This window comes from Rattus norvegicus, chromosome 8 (assembly GCF_021556685.1).
Source record: "Rattus norvegicus strain SHRSP/BbbUtx chromosome 8, alternate assembly SHRSP_T2T, whole genome shotgun sequence".
In the NCBI taxonomy this organism is placed as follows: Eukaryota; Metazoa; Chordata; class Mammalia; order Rodentia; family Muridae; genus Rattus; species Rattus norvegicus.
In genome coordinates, this window is record NC_141541.1 from 95110752 (window position 1) to 95129811 (window position 19060).

The 19060-nt window shown below is 42.0% G+C and overlaps 1 protein-coding gene across 6 annotated transcripts in view; it reads right to left on the reverse strand.

The window, feature by feature from the left end:
- Window positions 1–19060, reverse strand: part of Ube3d (ubiquitin protein ligase E3D) — a 166924-nt gene that overhangs the window by 56504 nt on the left and 91360 nt on the right. For all 6 annotated transcript variants that reach the window (XR_015626661.1, XR_015626660.1, NM_001433778.1 and 3 more), the window contains 1 exon segment: window positions 1215–1353. Coding sequence is in view for 4 of the 6 variants with exons in the window: in NM_001433778.1 (NP_001420707.1) it covers window positions 1215–1353 (139 nt within the window). In the remaining 2 variants the exon portion in view is untranslated.

Below are 19060 nucleotides of genomic sequence, written 5' to 3' on the forward strand. Positions count from 1 at the left end.
ACCAGCATCTGAGAGCTTATGAGTATCATTCTATTGCCGTAAGCCAGAGAGATGCACTCGGTTTTACTCAGTGGCTTCAGGGTCACAACACAAGCCACTACTTAACTCTCATTTTAATTTCCATTTGCCACCTCATGTGACAATTTCCCGGGTAGCTAGGGAAGCAGCTGAGTCTACACGAGCAGCAGGGACCTATACAAATAATATCCAAGGAGGGGAGGAGGGATAAGGAAGGGCTGAGGAGAGAGCATGGTGCCTAGAACATGGACTCTCCATCCCTAGTAAACATCCAGTGAGCGTCTGGTTTCAAGCTTGCCATAGCAAAGCTACTAAAAATGACTCAATAGCTTTGCTCTAGAACAGGGGGTCTCAACCTGTGGGTGACGGGGGTTGCATACAAATATTTTGAATACCAGACATTTACATTACAATTCACAACAGTAGCAAAATTCCCGTTATGAAGTAGCAATGAAATTATTTTATGCTAGAGCATGAAGAGCTGTATTAAAGGGACACAGCATTAGGAAGACTGAGAACCACTGCTGTAGAGTAAAGCTGGGAGAAAGAAAGAGGCAGTCACAGGCCTCTGGGCCAGATCTTCTTGCCATTTCTCTTAAGAAAAAGAAGACAGAGGTTAGGGCAAGACCTGGAGTTAGAACTAGGGGTCTGTGCCAACCAACCAGAGCTTCCAGGGACTAAGCCACTACCTAAAGACTATACATGGACTGACCCTGGACTCTGACCTCATAGGTAGCAATGAATATCCTAGTAAGATCACCAGTGGAAGGGGAAGCCCTTGGTCCTGCTAAGACTGAACCCCCCAGTGAATGTGATTGTTGGGGGGAGGGCGGCAATGGGGGGAGGATGGGGAGGGGAACACCCATAAAAAAGGGGGGGAGGGATTAGGGGGATGTTTGCCCAGAAACCGGGAAAGGGAATAACACTCGAAATGTAAATAAGAAATACTCAAGTTAATTTTAAAAAAAAAGAATAGAATATATATAGAGATTGTTAAAAAAAAAAAAAAAAAAAAAAAGAACTAGGGGTCTGCCAGTGCTAGATAATGCCTGACTTCTGATGCTTCACATGGTCCCTCGCTGAAGAGAGCACTGCGCTCCTGACTGTCACCATCATTTGTAACTGGCTCGCCACAGACTATCTCCTGTGAATGCAGGATCCTTGAAAACCATCTGTGATAAGGAGCTGTTTCTTACCTGAAAAGAATTCATTTGGCGAAGGGACAGAGGTAGGGAGGCATTGTTCCTCGATAGTATCAACAGCAGCTCCAAACAGGTTGTGGAGGGCAGGGTTAAAGGGTGGACACTGATGTCACCTTCCCAGGAGCTGGCAAGCCTGAAACACACGGATATGTTAACTTTCATAAATGCATGGTCAGAATTATTTTAAAACATGACATAGAGGAGAACTCACGTGTGTGTGTGTGTGTGTGTGTGTGTGTGTGTGTGTGTGTGTGTGTGTGTATGTGTGTGTGTGTGTATCCTCTTCATTGCGTGAGGAGAATACATAAAAGGTAAAAATATAAGTAAGGTATGGCTCAGTGGGTAAAGGTGCTTTTGCCAAGCCTGAGGACTTGAGTCTGATCCTCAGAACCCTCATGGGGAGAAGACGGAACTGAGTCCAGTGACCTCCAGTGTGTGCTTTGGCATGGGTACATGCATACACATATACACACACGCACCCATGCATGCACGCAGCCACAGAATATAAACTTCTTATATTCACAAGGTAAAGAAGTCGAGCCATTTTTATGCTTTTTCTGGCATTGAGCAGACAGAGTACTCATTTTCCAGGAAGCTGCTTCATATTCAAATTACAAAGGCCATAGGATGTCCAGGCTTATGGAGCGAGATCAGCTGGGAGGGATGGGGCAGTAATGGCTAACACAGTAGCTGTCCCCCATGTCCCACAGGCTCTGTTCACACAGAGTGGCTTGATGACCCTTCAGCATGACCTACGCCAGAGCCGCCACCCTCATCTTATAGATGTGCAGCCATTCTGAGTGTAGAGGAACTTAGGCAGCGTCTGGGTCAGTGACTTTCAGACTTTTAAAGTTGGGATCCTTTTGTTCAAAAGTCTTGTGACAGGCCAACTGTCACACAAATAAAAGCAAAGACGCTGTTTGAAGAGGCTGAACTGGCAGGACGGTCCCTTCATCCTTCACAGGGGCCCTTGAAGCAGCTTTGTGGGATCTGTGGAGCCCATCTGAAAAGTCTTTCATGTGACAGAGCAGGAGGCCGAGCATCGGGCACCAGACATGGAAAGAGGACCTGTCTGAGGTGAGGCAGACGGGGAGACAGCCGCAAGGCCTCGTCTAGAATCCTGGCTTTCAAGTTCCCCAATTAATGAGAAACCCCAGGCGACAAGGCTGAGAAGGTGATGCATGAACAGTATAGCTTTTGCTTCTGTTTCCTTAAGGACTTCTTGTGTGATGCTCACCAGAGCACCCTACCACTATTCTTCTAAAGAGAACGATATAAGCAATATATAACACGCAAACATTTATTTTCTAAATATATGCATCCTTTTGCCGTTTCTATGAACTTAGCCTCTGGAAACCTAACTGTATACAAATCTATGGTAACTGCAGCTTGGAGAGCATCGGTGGCTGAGGGCATAAGGAGAGTCAACATTGTGCTGGTGAGTCGTGACGAGCTCTATCACCAAGGAGATGATTTATTCTGCTGATTCATTTCTGATGTGTGTGGCAGAGTTAACTCTGTTAGCTGCACTCACTTCCTATCTAAAACTGGACTTTGATGTGTTTGCATGAATTCTCTGTGCTTGGACACTATTATTTTATATGGGTTGGTTCTGTTCTTCTTTCTGCTTTGGCTCATTATGTTACATTCTCAACCTTACTCTGAAATAGAGACAATAACAGCCCAGTGGCTCTGGGCTCACTATCTACCCCTCTCTCTACACCCTCCCCCAAGCCACACAGTTAACTTCCTGTCCTGTGTAGCACTGAGCTACGTGCTCTGACCACACAGGCAGCTTCTGGGTCTGGAAAGCCTGCAGTCCCTCCAGGACTGGGATGTCTCCTAAAAGATGTGCACAATACCATCTCTGTGGAGAGACCCTGTTGCTTGTTACTTAATAACACCTGTCTCAGGGGTTGGGGATTTAGCTCAGTGGTAGAGTGCTTGCCTAGGAAGCGCAAGGCCCTGGGTTCGGTCCCCAGCTCCGAAAAAAAAGAACCAAAAAAAATAATAATAATAACACCTGTCTCTCTACCACAGCACTTACCACCCCACCATTCCACTGCTCTTACTTGGAATGCATTCCCATCTTATACCCTCCAGGCTTAGGTTTAGACCTGAATGGATTCCTCTTGCTTTGCAGTCTTATTTGGAAATAAAGATTAGAAAGTTGCCTCAATGCTGCTGAGTTTATGGGACACCCTCAGTTTTGTTTTTCAGTTCTGGGGGTCAAACCCAGGGCCTGTGCATACTTGGTGAGCACTCTAATAACAGAGCGCTATTTTTGCCTTTGAAGGCATAATAGAAATGTTCACCCTTCCCCCTTACAACTGTATGTTTAAAAAACAATTCAAGCACTCAGGAGTCATACTTTGATCCCACCATCCACAATCGTGCTCACTGAAGCTATCTGCATTCTGAAATTTTAAGTGTATAATAAAAATATTTGCTTCAAACCTACACCTCATTAAAAGCCACAGGACACTTCCTTAGATTGTGAATGTCCGTTGGAGTTCTCCAGTGAGCTAACCCAGGCTGGCCATGGTCATCTTGACTTAAGTGAGCATTGCGATTGGCTGGACCCTGCTGTTGAGCACATTCAAGGTAGGACTGCTGCCTCATCATTTTCCAGTCTTTCTTTGGCAATAATATTTTTGTAAGTAGAAAACAATAAATACACAAATAAATATTTAAAGAGTTGTCTGGGTTTATTATGGTTGTAAGCTCTTCTCTACAATGTGTGCTTAAAGTTTATAAGTCTAGATCTTAAGCTTCTTCCATCGTTTTTCCTGTGCCCACCATGTCCAGACCATGGGCCAGGCACGCTCACTGTATTTATTGTCTCATTACCCAGGAGAGCCCTGACTGGCAGGCACTGTTTATTCCAGCAGTCAGAAGGGTCACATGATTGCCCAGCACCACATGGTGAGTGAAACGGTGGGACCAGAAGAGTCAGCTTGACTTGAATTCAAAGACTACACTGTCCCCATCACTCTACATGGGTACCTGAGGATGCTGTGTGGACGGTCGTCCTCTCCACACAGAAAGAAGTAGACTCTTGTAACTGGTAGAGCTAATCCCTGTCTCTGTACCTCAACCTTTTGTCTATAATACACAGAGGGCTCAGAACAGCTTCGTTCTTCTACAAGATGTTATTTTTATCTGTCCCAAGGTATTATTTTATTAAACAGAGTATTCCAAAACTTGAATTAAAAAGGTAACAAGACACACCGGGGAAAGTATTCATATTAAATTGAAATATCTATATATCATGAAAAAAAAAAAGATTAGAAAACATTGTAACACAGTGGTTCTCAACTTTCCTAATGCTGAGACCCTTTAATACGGTTCCTCATGTTGTGGTGACCCCGACAGTAAGATTGTTTCTGTAGCTACTTTGTAACTACACATTTGCACTATTATGAATCATAACATAAATATCTTTATGTAAGCTATCTGATATTCAAACCCTATGAAAATCTCATTCAAGCCCCCAGGGGTTATGACCTACAGTTTGAGAACCATTGGAACAACACATCACTGACTATTTTCCTTAGAGGGAAATAACTTTGTCTTTTCTTTTTCTTCTTCACAAACTTTTTTATCTTGTGCAGAAAGAAGTTACTTTTATGATGTTGCTATCGATTCTAGTACAGACAAAAGCATGTTTCAATGTTGGGTAAAAGTTTGGACTTTTTAAAAGATTTATTTATTTATTTATTTATTTATTTATTTATTTATTTATTTATTTATTTATTTCATGTATGTGAGTAACAGAAGAGGGCATCGGATCCCATTACAGATGGTTGTGAGCCAGTATGTGGTTGCTGGGAATTGAACTCAGGACCTGTAGAAAATCAGTCAGTGCTCTTAACCCCTGAGCCATCTTTCCAACCCCCGGTTTCAACTTTTTAAATGGCTATCTATGGTGTGAACCATCAAAAAGGGTATTCAACCAAAAACAGAAAAGACTTTAGCACTCACTGACTTGTCACTGACCAGCAGGTCATCCTTGCTACTCATACTGCAATCTGGTTACTTCAGAAAACCCCCGTACTGAAGTCATGTAATATGTCACAGTGTCATGATTTGTATGAAAGGACATTTTTTACACTGATGGTGTCAAAAGTTACAAAGCAAAATAGTTATCCATATCTCTATGTAATTATGAACATCTACATGGTTTCAACCCAGCTCTTAAGACATCCCGTGATTCAGCAGTTTTCCTTACTGAAGCCCATTACAGGGAGGCCTGTTTGTCCTGACCCCAGGGCTGGAAAGTGACAGGAAAGAAACAAGCATGACCCTTCCCAGCCGAACCCCACACTCTGCACGCTACCATAAAAATACCCTAGATACCATTTAGTTTGCTTCCATCCTGAAAGACTGTAACTCCAAAGGTTGACAATCAATAACTTTCAGGTATCCCGAACCCCACCCTCGCTTTAAGAGATCTGAATAAACATTTTGTGAACACAGACAAAGCAGCCAGACTTAAGATGCCTCGGGTTTCTTATACTCAACCAGCACCAACGAGTCCTATAGCACATTACCTGTCAATGTTAAAATTTACAAACTGCCTCTTATTTCAATCACATTAATTTATAGACAAAGACAGTATTACTTGGAAAATAAAAGTAGTAGTTTAGGAGAATAAGAGCTCTGAGTATCTTTCCTCTAAATCTTTACATAATATTTTTACATTCTTCTTCAATTAAGGAAGCAGTGTGGGGGTGTGGGAGAGGAGAGGAGTCAAGACAGATGCAGAAAGGAGAGGGAAATGTCAGGACACACTTAGAGCCCAGTTTACATTAAAGCACAGCAGTTATGACATGGGTTTTAAGACACATGTTGACACAGCTGAGATGTCACTTGTACCTACCCACCCATGACTCAAACATCAGTGCACATCTGATAATGACGATGATCAAAGCCTGTTGCGAGACACGGGGCAGACTGGGGCTTTACTTCTGGTATTTCCTGCAGAGCATCATAACTATTAGATGGGAATCAGTTTCCCCCACCAGGAATCAACAGGAAAGATACTTCAAAGGGAACAAGGAACCAACATCAGTCAGAGCCATTTCCTTAACTTTTAAGCAGGGGAAGGAAAAGCTTTTCCTAAGAGGCCAGAACTGTCAGTTAGTGACCGGAGTCTGAGAGACTGAAATGCAAACCAAGGACACTCTGTCCACTTTTCTAGACCTTTGCATCAGGAAAACTCCCCAGAGAACTTACTATATGGCCTGTCTATTTCGAGACAAAATGAAGGGGAGAAAATGTCACACTTTCGCTTCTAACAAAAATGGTGATCTTGAGAATGAACAAGCCAATCGATAACAGGATAACAACACAGAAAAACAGAAGGTGAAAACATGGAAGTCGTTCAGTGCAATGTAAATTGAAATGGCAGGGGTGGCATAGGAACTGAATACTGAAAATTAAAGTATCTTCAAACTGTTGAACATATTGTCTGAGAAGAAAAGGTGCTAGCAATATGAGAAAACCAAGATGAAAGTTGTTAACTTAGATCTTGGATCTCTCACATGTTAGTAGATAACGGGGACTTTTTAATGCCAGTACTGAAGAGAACAGCATATAAAAGCTAACAAAATATAATGCTTTCCAAGCCTATAGATGTCAGAAACTCAGCCGAAAAACTATAATAATAAGACTACTGATTGAGTCTCTCAAAATAAGAAACCAGGCGAGGGACCACAAGGGAGCCATAAAATCATGAATATAAACCTGTCTGATCTGGAAGTTGAACAAGCAAACGAACTGAAGGAACTATTTTCAAGGACACACAGTGTAAAAAGAGAACTAAACGAGCTGCTGCTGTGTTTCTGGTAAGCCATGTTAACACTACTACACTCACTTCAAAAGCATACTAATCTGGGCATGGCCACAGTTTAAGAAAGCGCTGTAGTCTGTAAGTCTAGTAGTACTTGGCAGGTAGAAGAAGGGAGACGAGAAACTAAGGTCATCCTTGCCTATTTAGAGAGTATTAAGGCCTGCCAGAGCTACATAGGCTATAATGAAGCTGGGAAAAGGGGCGAGGGAGAGAAAGAGAGACAGAGACAAACAGGGAAACAGAGACAGACAGACAGGGAGATAAACAGAGAGAACTAATACATAAAAACAGACCGTAAACGCAAGTACCTAACACATTGTAAATATGATTTATTAAGTAACCAACAGAATACTTGTGATTTTTTTCTGAAAAAAAATTACAGAAAAACCTTGATTTAAAAAATTATACTAATTTTCTAAATTAAAGAGCTCTTGAAAGTCAGAATTCGGATACATGATTCTTGAAAGTTCTACTTTTCAAATTGCTAGTAAGACCTGTGAACTTGTCAAGGAAAACCTCCCACAGACCAAAAAGTTCATGGAAGGACTCGAGATAGCCTCAGCAGACCGAGTGCTGTCTAATATGCATCGAAGCCTGATATGACTCCCAGAAGAGCATAAACCCAGTATTATACCTGTACTCCCAGCACTCAGGAGATACAGGGGAGAAGACAAGAATATCAAGGTCATTTTCAGTTATCCAGCCTGGGCTACATGAAACGCTGTCTTAAAAAAATGTTCAAGGGAAAAGGTTCAGCTTTAAATGATGTAATAATGGGCTGGAGAGCTGACTCAGCAGGCTAGAGAGAAGACTCAGCAGGCTGGAGAGATGACTCAGCAGTTAAGAGAGCTGGCTTGCTCTCGCAGAGCAAAAGGTTTGATTCCCAGCACCCTTACACGGTGAGGTGGTTTATAACCATCCATCACTCTAGTTCTAGAGGATACAATGCCTTCTTCTGACCTCTGTGGATAACGCATGCACATACTTACATGAAGGTACAACATTCACACACATAAAATAGAGAAAATGAATGTAAACAAATATAGCAATAGAACAGTCTTAAAGCTTAACATATACATTCTTGCCTAGAAATTGAGATTCCCAAGGAATTGAGGTTTTGTTTGTTACATTATCTCGAGACACCAATTGGTGGGAACATAAAAATATACCAAAACCACCCAAAACAACAAAAAAATGTAGAGCATACAAAAATATATCCCTTTGGCATATTAATAGGTTTTATTTGCTTAGGGACTCAGAACCGGGCTTTACAATGTAGCCCATGCTGGTCTCCAAACTCACTTCAGTTTTCTTGCTATCACCTCACAAGTGCTGGGCTTACTGGGGTGAGATACTGGGGATTAGACTCAGGGCCCCATGCATGCTGGGTAAGCGTTCTGCCCTTAAACTCCAATCGCTTTTCTCAATCCTCATCCCATAAAGATCCCCAGGCCCTACCTTTGGACAAGTGAGTTGGATATGCGCTTTCCCATCTTTAAAACCTTTCCATTTATAAATTTTATTTTTTTCAGGGATTGACCCACTGTGTAGTAGGCAGGGTTTGGTAGCATTCCCAACAGTCAACTTCAAACCATCTGTTCTAAACAGTTTAGAAAATGGTCCACAACACCTGTATGAGCCCATTTATTACATTTATAGAGAAGAAATGTAAAAGAATAAATAGTGAATATCAGAATCAGCAGAGAGAGATCACAACGGCATCATGGGTGCTTAAACCATGTAACTGAGAGAGAAACAAAAGGTAACATCATCAAATCGGGCTAACACACACCCAGCAGAAATCAACAAGGGAACAGCTAGAGTTCCTGATTGAGGGTGTCCCAGAGGGAGCAGAGCATTCTCGCCAATGAGACTTTCAAGGAAAAGAACAGACAGCAGTAGCTGAATAACACCATCAATGTACTTCCAACCACCCAGCAGAAACCGACTGGCAAAGCCCAGCCAGTCGGCAACAGCTGGAGTTTGCGACAGACTCCCAGGCAGAGAGCTCGCCATCCTCTCCAAGCTTCTAGCTCCTCTCTCCCACTGTAGACATTTTTATAGTTTCAGAGAAGCAACAGCAACCTCAGCTGGAAAGTTTATGTGACAACGTTTTAAAACCCTTTGTTATATCTATTCTGGTTCCCCTTCCCAGGGAGATCCATGCTTTCTACAGTAACACATGCCCATCTTGACGTTAAGTTACTCTGAGGCCAGAAGCTGCAGGCCTCTGGATCTATAGACATTTGTTGCTAACAGTGGGGAGATTAGGTAAAGGATTTACTGCTAGTGCTCCCTTCCCTGGCCAGGCAGCCAGGAGCTCCTAACTGTCTTGGCTGGTTAACGCTTTGTGAACCAGAGAGGAAGGAAAGGAATTAAAATCTTTTTTTTTTTTTTTTTTGGTTCTTTTTTTCCGGAGCTGAGGACCGAACCCAGGGCCTTGCACTTCCTAGGCAAGCGCTCTACCACTGAGCTAAATCCCCAACCCCCAAAATCTTTTACACAGGCAAATAGACCCAGAAACAAATACATTCATTCACACATTTACATTTTCATTCACACATTAACACATTCACATTTTTGTTGGGCCCAATCACCTGTTACATACATTCCACAAGTATTCATGCATGCTTATATTACATACACACATATACCACACACATACACATGGACAAACAGACATATCCAGATGGATGGATGGATGGATGGATGGATGGATGGATGGATGGATGGATGGGGCAGAGCCCCCCAAGCCAAACCATCCAACCACTTCATTTCTTTTCCCTGGCCTTTTTATACCTTCTAATATCAAAAGGTCTTTAGAAATGTACCTGAGGAAAAATGTTACATAAAATGGGAGTTACAGAAAGATGCTGATAATAAGTTCAAAGCAGTGTTTCATTCTTTAAACTAATTATAAGTTCAAAGCAACAGTTTATAAGGCCTCACTTTTTCATAGTGCATACCTGTGGCTTCATCCTTGGACCTAAATGTTTTTCCTTGAACACAAATTTGTCCCAAGTCCATTTCTCTTTTTAGTGTAATAATAAAAACACATTGTATTTCTTATTATGCAGACTTTACTTACCATTATGAGGAATGGGCACATTCTGTTCTTGATTCGAACTTTATTACATATTTCTAGCAAAACATCTAAGACCATCTTCTTAAAACTTTCTTCCTAGAATTATTTGAATCAAATCAGGAATTCTATAGAATCATTAATTCATATAAACAGCATTAATTCATGAAAGCTCATCTTTATGTTGATCTGCAAGAAATCTGATTAATAGGATGGGGCTAATGCCCAGAAATTATTATATTAACTTTAATCATGTCATGAGAGACATATTGGCAGGAAGCAATTCTGAGATGCAGACTCTTTGGAACCTTGTTTCATAGAGCTCACCCATCGCAGAACATGCAAAAGCTGTGGGCTACCACTAGCAAGGTCACCTGCTAGCCTTAGTCTATCCTAGACAGCCCTGACAGAGTCCTCCTTGTTATTAACCTCTCTGGGCCTGTGGATTGCAGTATGATTGTTCTTAACTTTGCAGTTAATATCCACTTAGAAGTGAGTACATACCATGCTTGTCTCTCTGGGTCTGAGTTGCCTCAGGATGATTTTTTTTTCGTAGCTCAAACATTTGCCTGCAAATTTCCTGATGTCATTGTTTTGGGGTGGGTGGAGGAGGGAATAGGAGGGATCAGATGGGGAGAGAATTGAGGGGGAGAGTACTGGAAGAGACAACTAGAACTCAGGGGCAATTTAGGGACAAGGTAGAAACCTAGTGCAATGGAAACTCCCAGAAAGCTACAAGGGTGACCCCAGATAAGACTCCTAGCAAAGGGGGATACAGACCCTGAATTATCTACCTCCTATAACCAGGTAAGCCTCCTATGGAGGGCTATAGGTACCAATCCAGCCACAAAACCTTCGACCTACAATTTATCCTACTAGCATGATGTGCTGGGGGTAAAGGTGACACAGAAATTATGGGAGTGGACAACCAATGACTGACTCAGCTTGAGATCCGTGTCCTAAGAGGGAGCCCACCTCTGACACTAAATAGAGGACTAGAAACCAGTGGCTGGATGGTTCAAAGAACCAAACATGACTGGCAAATAAATAAATAAATAAACGTCAATGAAATGATTCCTAATGATATTCTGCTATACATAAAGGTTGGTGTCTAGCTCAATTGTCATTAGAGAGATTTCATCCAGCAACTTAAGGAAACAGATGCTGAAACCCACATCCAAACACTAGGCAGAGTTCAGAAAATGCTGCTGAAGAGGGGGTGAGGAAGGAAAGGATTGTAGGAGACAGGACACCAAAAGAAAACCCAAAGAATCAATGAACCTGGACTCACAGGGGCTCACTGAGACTAAATTGACAATCAGGAAGCCTGCATGGGTCTAACCGAGACCCTCTGCAAGTTAGAGTTTTGTTGCTTGGTCTTTTGCTGGGACTCCTAACCAGGAGTCGGGGGGACTGACACTTTTGCCTGTGTTTGAGACTCTTGCCCTCCTACTTGGTTGACTGGTCCAGTCTTACTATAAGGGAGGTGCCTACTCACACTGCAACTTGATACCCCATGTTTAGTGGATATCCCTAGGAGGCCTTACCCTTTTTTGTAGGGAAAAGGAGGAGGAGTAGATGGGGAGGGAAGAGATGGGAGGTGGAGGAAGGGAGGGGAAACTGTAGATAAAAAGTAGGAAGGGATAAATTAGTAATAAAAACAAAAGACTGGGGAAAAAACCTTTAGCTGCTGGCTATTTTTTGTCTTCGTATTACAGAGTTGGGTGGGAGCAGCAGCCTGCCCCAGACAGGAAGTCCTGGAGGATATCTGAAATAAACGCCTGGGACAGGAGACCCTTTTGATAATTCACCAACATGATGTGCATTACGCCATTATTCTCTAAGAACCAACTTGGTTTCATCAACATCCTGACATGTTACCATATGTCCTGAATTATTCTAGAGAAAATCCCAGACATCTTTTCAAAAAGATACCCACAATATAACTTATTCTACTTTTTAAAAAAATCACAATTATTCAATCTGTAATCCATGTTTACATTTCCTCAATTGATTTATTAATATGTCTTCAGTTTAAGGACCAGGACTAAACAAATATACTGCAACTTGTTGTCAAACATATCTTAAATCATTTTTAATTTGTGCACCAACTTGAGACCCATCCCATGGGCAAGCACCAACCCCTGACACTATTAATGATGTTCTGTTGTGCTTGCAGACAGGAGCCTAGCACAACTGTCCTCTGAGAGGTTCCACTCAGAAGCTGACTGAAACAGATGCAGGTAGCCACGGCCTAACGTTGGATGGAAGTCAGGGACTTTTATGGAAGAGTTGGGGGAAGGACTGAAGGCCCTGGAGGGGATGGAAACTCCACAGGAAGACAAACACAGTCAACTAACCTGCACCCTTGGAAACTCTCAGAGACTGAGCCACCAACTAAAGAGTATACACAGGCTAGAATGAGGTTCCTGGCACATATGTAGTGGATGCAACTCAGTCTCCATGTGGGTCCCCCAACAACTGGAGCTATGTGAGGCAAGCCAGTAAGCAGCTCCCTTCACAGCCTCCACATCCACTCCTGCCTCCAGATTCCTGCCCTATTTGAGTTCCTATACTGACTTCTTACAAAAATGAACAGCAATATGGAGGTGTAAACCAGATAAACCCTTTTCTCTCCAATCTGCTTTTTGTCCATGGTCATTTCGTCACAGCAATAGAAATCCTAAGGCACTATAGATTAACACACAGTTGAAAGTGATTTGAGAGAGATATAAGATCAGAGGAATGGTCCTTCTTAAAGCACTTGCCCGGCAAGCACAGAAATTCCAGTTAAGCTACCAGAACATAAAAAAATACAAGACACAGTGTTGTGATTTGTAGTTCCAGGGGTGGGGAGGTAGAGATCGGAGGATTCCTGGAGCTCACCTGCCAGCAAGTCCAGCCTGATGGGGAACTCAAGGACAGTAAGTGACCCTATCTCAAAAGAGTGGAAGAGCATACTATGGGTAATATCCAAGGTTGTTCTCTGGCTTCCACATGCATGTGTATCAAAGTGCACTTGTATGTGTGCACATGCACACACAGACACACATACACATACACAAAACTCTATCTTTGATATACTCTACATATCTATATGGTAAGTGCATACAGACTGTTAAGTCCTTTTTGGTGAAAATATGAGATAAGTGCTCTTGGGAAGTGTCATATATTCTATCTTTGATTCAGTGCCTTTCGGTGGTAAGAACGGATGATACTAGAACAGTCTCTGTGTGCTGAGGGAGGGCAGCTGCATGCATCTTTGTCATTTAAGCAGACCCACGTGACTATACTGACGGCTCCACTTGAAAGATCTGTAGGTCTTTTAGAGGCAGCCACTACCCTTCCTCCCTATCCCACCCACAGCCAACACTAGCCTGTTCTTCAGCTTCACGGCTTTGTTATTCCAAGGACAACCTCCCAAAGGATCCATACACAGAGCCTTCTGGAGCTCTGTATTTTCTCTCAGATAAAAGTCCTGAGGTGCAAGTGCTGGGTAACTCTGATAAACATATGCTATAATTTCCTTAGTTTAATGTGATCAAACATATATCATCTTTTTTCTTTAAGTTTAGCACTTTTTTGGGTACTGTCTGAGCAATATTCTGTGAAATTTTAAGGGATGTTAATGCACTCTCCCCTCCTTCAGTCACTCACCCTTCCTCCTTCCCTCACCATCGCTGGCCTCCATCACTCACTGGTCTCCCTCTGCCTACAGGTCAACTACTACGTTACTATAACAAATACTCCCTAGGCGCTCATGCTGCAGGCCTCCAAGTTATGCCTTGGACATTGCTTCTTCCTATCTCCCGGCAATGAGCAAGGCTACAGTAAAGCTCGTGCTTGGCTTGCAAGGCTACAGTAAAGCTCGTGCTTGGCTTGCAAGTCCTTGCATTCTGGTACCCGATATGTACAGACTAAACTGTAATCATCCGGGTTTCAGGAGCGGAATATCAGTGAGAGGACAAATGTGCTGTCAACTATTCTCAAGTATATTTATCCCATATTCCCACCAACAATGAACAGACTGGATTTTTGAAGTTTGCTGGAAAACTACATTACAATATCTATAACTTCTTCTGAGGTATTTGTTGCCCCCACCTCTACCCTCCATGCTGGAATCTGAGCTCAGGGGTTCATGCATGTTATAGCTTCCTCTCCTTTTTGTTTTGTTTTAACTTACTTCAAACTCGTATTGAGGCATATCCCACTGTGCAACTCTAAGGATGACCTGAGTCCACCCTAAGATTCCGTGTCGTGGAAATGTACACACCCTTCCTGTACAAGAGGGGAGCTGGCAGTGGCATAATTCATCTGAGGTGAATTCATCTTGTCAATCATGGTACTTCAGTTACTAGTCACTGACTTGTATAACTTTGAACCCCAAAGTGGCCTTTTCTGAGCCACTGAAAGATAAGTCCTAATGACTAAGAATTAATCCTATCTTATCTGAAAGGTCCCTGAAATTCTCATCCACTAAAGGCTAAGTCTTCAGTCCATAGTGTATTGGGGAAGGGGTGATATTTAATACGTAGGGTATCATGGCAGGAAGTTGGATCACAGCAAGCATGATCTAGAAGGAAATAACAAGACCATGACTCTCCCTTCATGCTGCCGAGTGGTAAGCAATTACCTCTACCAGGCATCCCATCAGACCATGCAGCATTGTTCCAAGTCCCCAGACAAACAAACAACAAGTGAGTATGCACTGAAACTTCTGAAATCAAACGCCAAAATAACCTACCCCATCCCTCTCTTTAAGCTGATTAGCTCAGGTGTTTTGTCATAGTAACAAACCCAGCACACTGTTCATGAGGAGGGATGACAATCCAATCAATGGCCAACATTATAACTCCTGGGCCAGAGTCCTTGATTTAGCAAGTTTCCAGACCTTTTTGAGAAGTCAAGTGTCAATGGGACCGTGATGGTGCTGTCTGTAGGTTCACAATTAAAGATCATCACACAGAAGCAATGAGAGCTATGTGTGGAGGTGCTCTGCTGTGAATCCACACATTTAAAGACAGTCATGATCCTCACATTTAAATGTGGATGGAATGGAGTTTGGTGTTCTCTCTCTGCCGTGTACATGGCAGAGCTCTACAATTTCGGAGTTATAAATCAAATCATGTGCTTTAGCAGGGCACTTCTGTCTGTGACATCCAAACATGAATCATTCACATGAATGCAAATATATCTATAAATATATATTAAGCCAAAATAGTTTACTCTGTCCTTTACAAAATTTATTCTTTAATGTGGTGGCAAATGCTTGAATCCGAGCAAACAGGTTGCAGAGTGAAGTTGATCTTACCTAATTCCAGGCCAGCCTGGTCTTATAGTAAGATCCACTCGAGCTACACACACACACACACACACACACACACACACACACACACACACACACTGCACTCACGTGCACACACATACACACACACAAACACACACATACACAGAGAGAGAGAGAGAGAGAGAGAGAGAGAGAGAGAGAGAGAGAGAGGCGGATGAGGAGAACTTATTTTCTTAAATAATGACATAAGTAAAATCATTACCAGTTAATTTTTAAAGTAAATCTCTTCAGAGGTCTTCTGGTGAAAGTTAGACTAAAAACTGTTTGAAGCCTGAAAAGCAACATGCTACTAGGTACTTCTGTCTGTTGCTGTTTCTACTGTAACTTAACGAAAGGGTTCACTTAAACCTTCTAACTTAATTTTTTTCCACGTGGAAAGGTTTAATGAGAGAAAAAGAGTAGAAGGGGGGATAAGTAAAGGAGGCCAGCCATGGGCACGTGGAGGGAAGGTGGAGAGAGGGGGTGGGGAGAGAAGGGACAAAGGGGAAGAGGGCAGGAGAGAGAAGAATGAAGAGCAAGAGAGAATCAGGAATCTTCTAACTTAGATGGTTAAGCAAAGCACTGACTTTAAGAAAAGAAAGAGAGCTGGAAAAGTCAAGAGAATTGCCTAGTTATCTGGCACAGAGAAAATATTTCTACCAATTGCTCCTTAAGAATCTGGCTCGTATATAACTGAATACCTAAATCAAATGAAAACCAACAGTAAGATTTACCAAGGTAACTGAGAGAGCCTCTTCAATCTTACAACTAGGACTCACTCGTTACCGGAAGCTCAGAGCCCTCCGGATAGCATTAGTAAATATGCTTCCAAGATGGTGCGGATTAAGAACCAAATACAGTTGACTGGGGCTTCGGAACCCCCATTTGCTCTTCACTGTAACCTTCAAAGGCCAGGTGCTGTTGGTTTTCCCTGCCACACCATTAAACCCAGCTCTCTCTCTAACTGCCTCTCACGATTCTACATTGAGTTTATTTCAAAGACACTGTTCTTATCAGTTTATACCATAGCATGAAAAAGAAACTTAAAGGTATGATTATCCCTGAAGAGCACAGGAGAGTGTAACTATGTGGGCATGTCCAAAGTCAGCATTCTGGACAGGATTTAAAGTCCCTGCAAGAAAGTGAAGGGACTAAACACCTGACTTTTTCAACTTTAGAAAAACTAACTTGTTCTGTTATTCAATCAACAATATTAATATAACCTACTAATCATGAAAACACCACCCTCCTCTGATGGAACTCATACAGCAATGAAAACACATTTATGAGTGTTAAAATAAGACTGAAGATTTTTACCTTGTGTTAAAAAAAAACAACAACAACTCTGACAGTCAGAAAAAACAGTTTCAGCTGGGTTGAGAAGAGCATATTGTAACTCAGAAAGCCAAGGCAGGAGCCTTGCCACATGTCCAAGGCTGGCTTAGGCTCTCAGCGAAGGACTATCTCTAAACACCAAACATACAGAGCAAACCAAATGAAATAGCTCAATTACATTTAAAATAACAAAATTTAACTTATAACTGAACAAATTGTTGTTTTTTGATAAAAACATTTAAAACATATAGATAGATAGATAGATAGATAGATAGATAGATAGATAGATAGATAGATAGATAGATAGAAGATAGATATAGATACAGATATAGATAGGTATAGGTATAGGTATAGGTATAGGTATAGGTATAGGTATAGGTATAGGTATAGGTATAGGTATAGGTATAGGTATAGGTATAGGTATAGGTATGGAGAGAGAGACAGAGACAAAGAGGACTCTGGGCTCAATTTCCAAACCTCTCCTCCCCAGTTAAAAGCAAAATAATGAACAGCACATGCTACTAATATTAATTTTTGTGAACTTAAAACTAAACTAACAGTGTCACTATGTGTATATATATATATATATATATATATATATGTATACGTGTGTGTGTTTGTGTGTATGTATGTATTTGTGTGTGTGTGTGTATGTGTGTGTGTGTGTGTGTGTGTGTGAAGAGGAACATGAAAGGAAGAGGGGCCAGCATGTTAGCAGAGGCTGTCTGTAGGGACTTCGATCACAGGATTCTAAGATTTGCAGATTTGATGGCAAGTACCCTACCTACTGAGCTATCCTGTCAGTCACTTTAAAAAAAATTACATTTATTTATTTCTCTATCTCTTTCTACAATGTGGTTCTGGACATTGAACTCGGGTCCTGAGGCTTAGTGGCAAGCACCTTTACCTGCTGAGCCATCTTTCAGGCCATTCAATTTTTAATTAAGATGACTTGCCTTACAGTAACTCAGTAAGTGTTTACTCCACGATGGGGGGCGGGGGGCTAAACAAACAAACTTACTTACTGAACTGAATTTAAAATTGTAGGCCTTTTTGTCATTGGCAACACTGACAGTTATCCAGATGTGAATGAACAAATTTGAAGGTTGTATATTCATAAGATGCTTTTCTCAGATAACGGGAAAAGGAAAATAAATGATCCAAACAGCTGCTTACTGTGCCCCGAGCAGATACGGTACTGTTATCAAGGGAAAGATAAAGACATGTCCACAGAAACAGAAAGACACTTCTTTTAACTGCTAAGAACAAGAACCACTCTCATCCCAAACACACGAGGCACAGTATTCGTGCAATTTACATTAAGAGGAACACGGTGAAAGATAATGTGCTTTGCCTTTACTGAAAGAAAGCAGTGAAAGTGGCTTCTTTGGAAAGACTTCCAGCGCCCATCTGGACCCTCCACCTAGCATCCACTCCTGCACTCACTGTTTCTAATCAAACCATAAGAATGGCCAGTCAGTGTGGAGCGCGGATCCACGTAGGTCCTGCAACCTAATCACAGCGTGCTTAGGACTTACAGACTCAACAGCTGTTTTAACAGTTGGGTTTCTCCAAAATTAAAATATTCTATTCCTGATACTGCCTAGCAACTCGACGGCTAAAACAGCTGCTCAACCTAAAGAGTTAAAATCAAGGATACAACCAGCTTCTTCCAATCTCTAACTGCTGGGAGACCATTTCAGAAGTTCTTGACCCCAAGTTCAAATTGACATTTTCCAACCTTTTTAATTTTTCATACTTGCACTGCCTCTCTGTGTGACCTTCAGCCAACACTTCTACCACATGATCTCTCTTGGAACCTGTCCTTTGTGTCCTTCAGATGCCAGCCACCACAGCCACTTGAGGCTCTCCACATCCCCATCCAGCTGCTAATATTTTATTCCCTTCCCTCCATCTCACCATATCAAAAGCATTTTCATTGTGTCAAATAGTTCCAGACTCTATTAAGTGAGATATAGTTTCCAATGGCATCTGAGTTTAACCCTTGAGGTAATCGGCTGGCTAGTTTTATGCCAACTTGACCCAAGTTAAAATCATCGGAGAGGAGGGAACCCCAACTGAGAAAATGCTTGCATGAGATCAGGCTGTAGCCAAGCCTGTAGGGTATTTTCTTAATTAGTCATTAATAAGGAGGACCTAGCCAACTGTGGGTAGTGCCACCCCTGGGCTGGTGGTCCTGGGTTCTATAAGGAAGCAGGCTGAGCAAGCCATGAGGAGTAAAC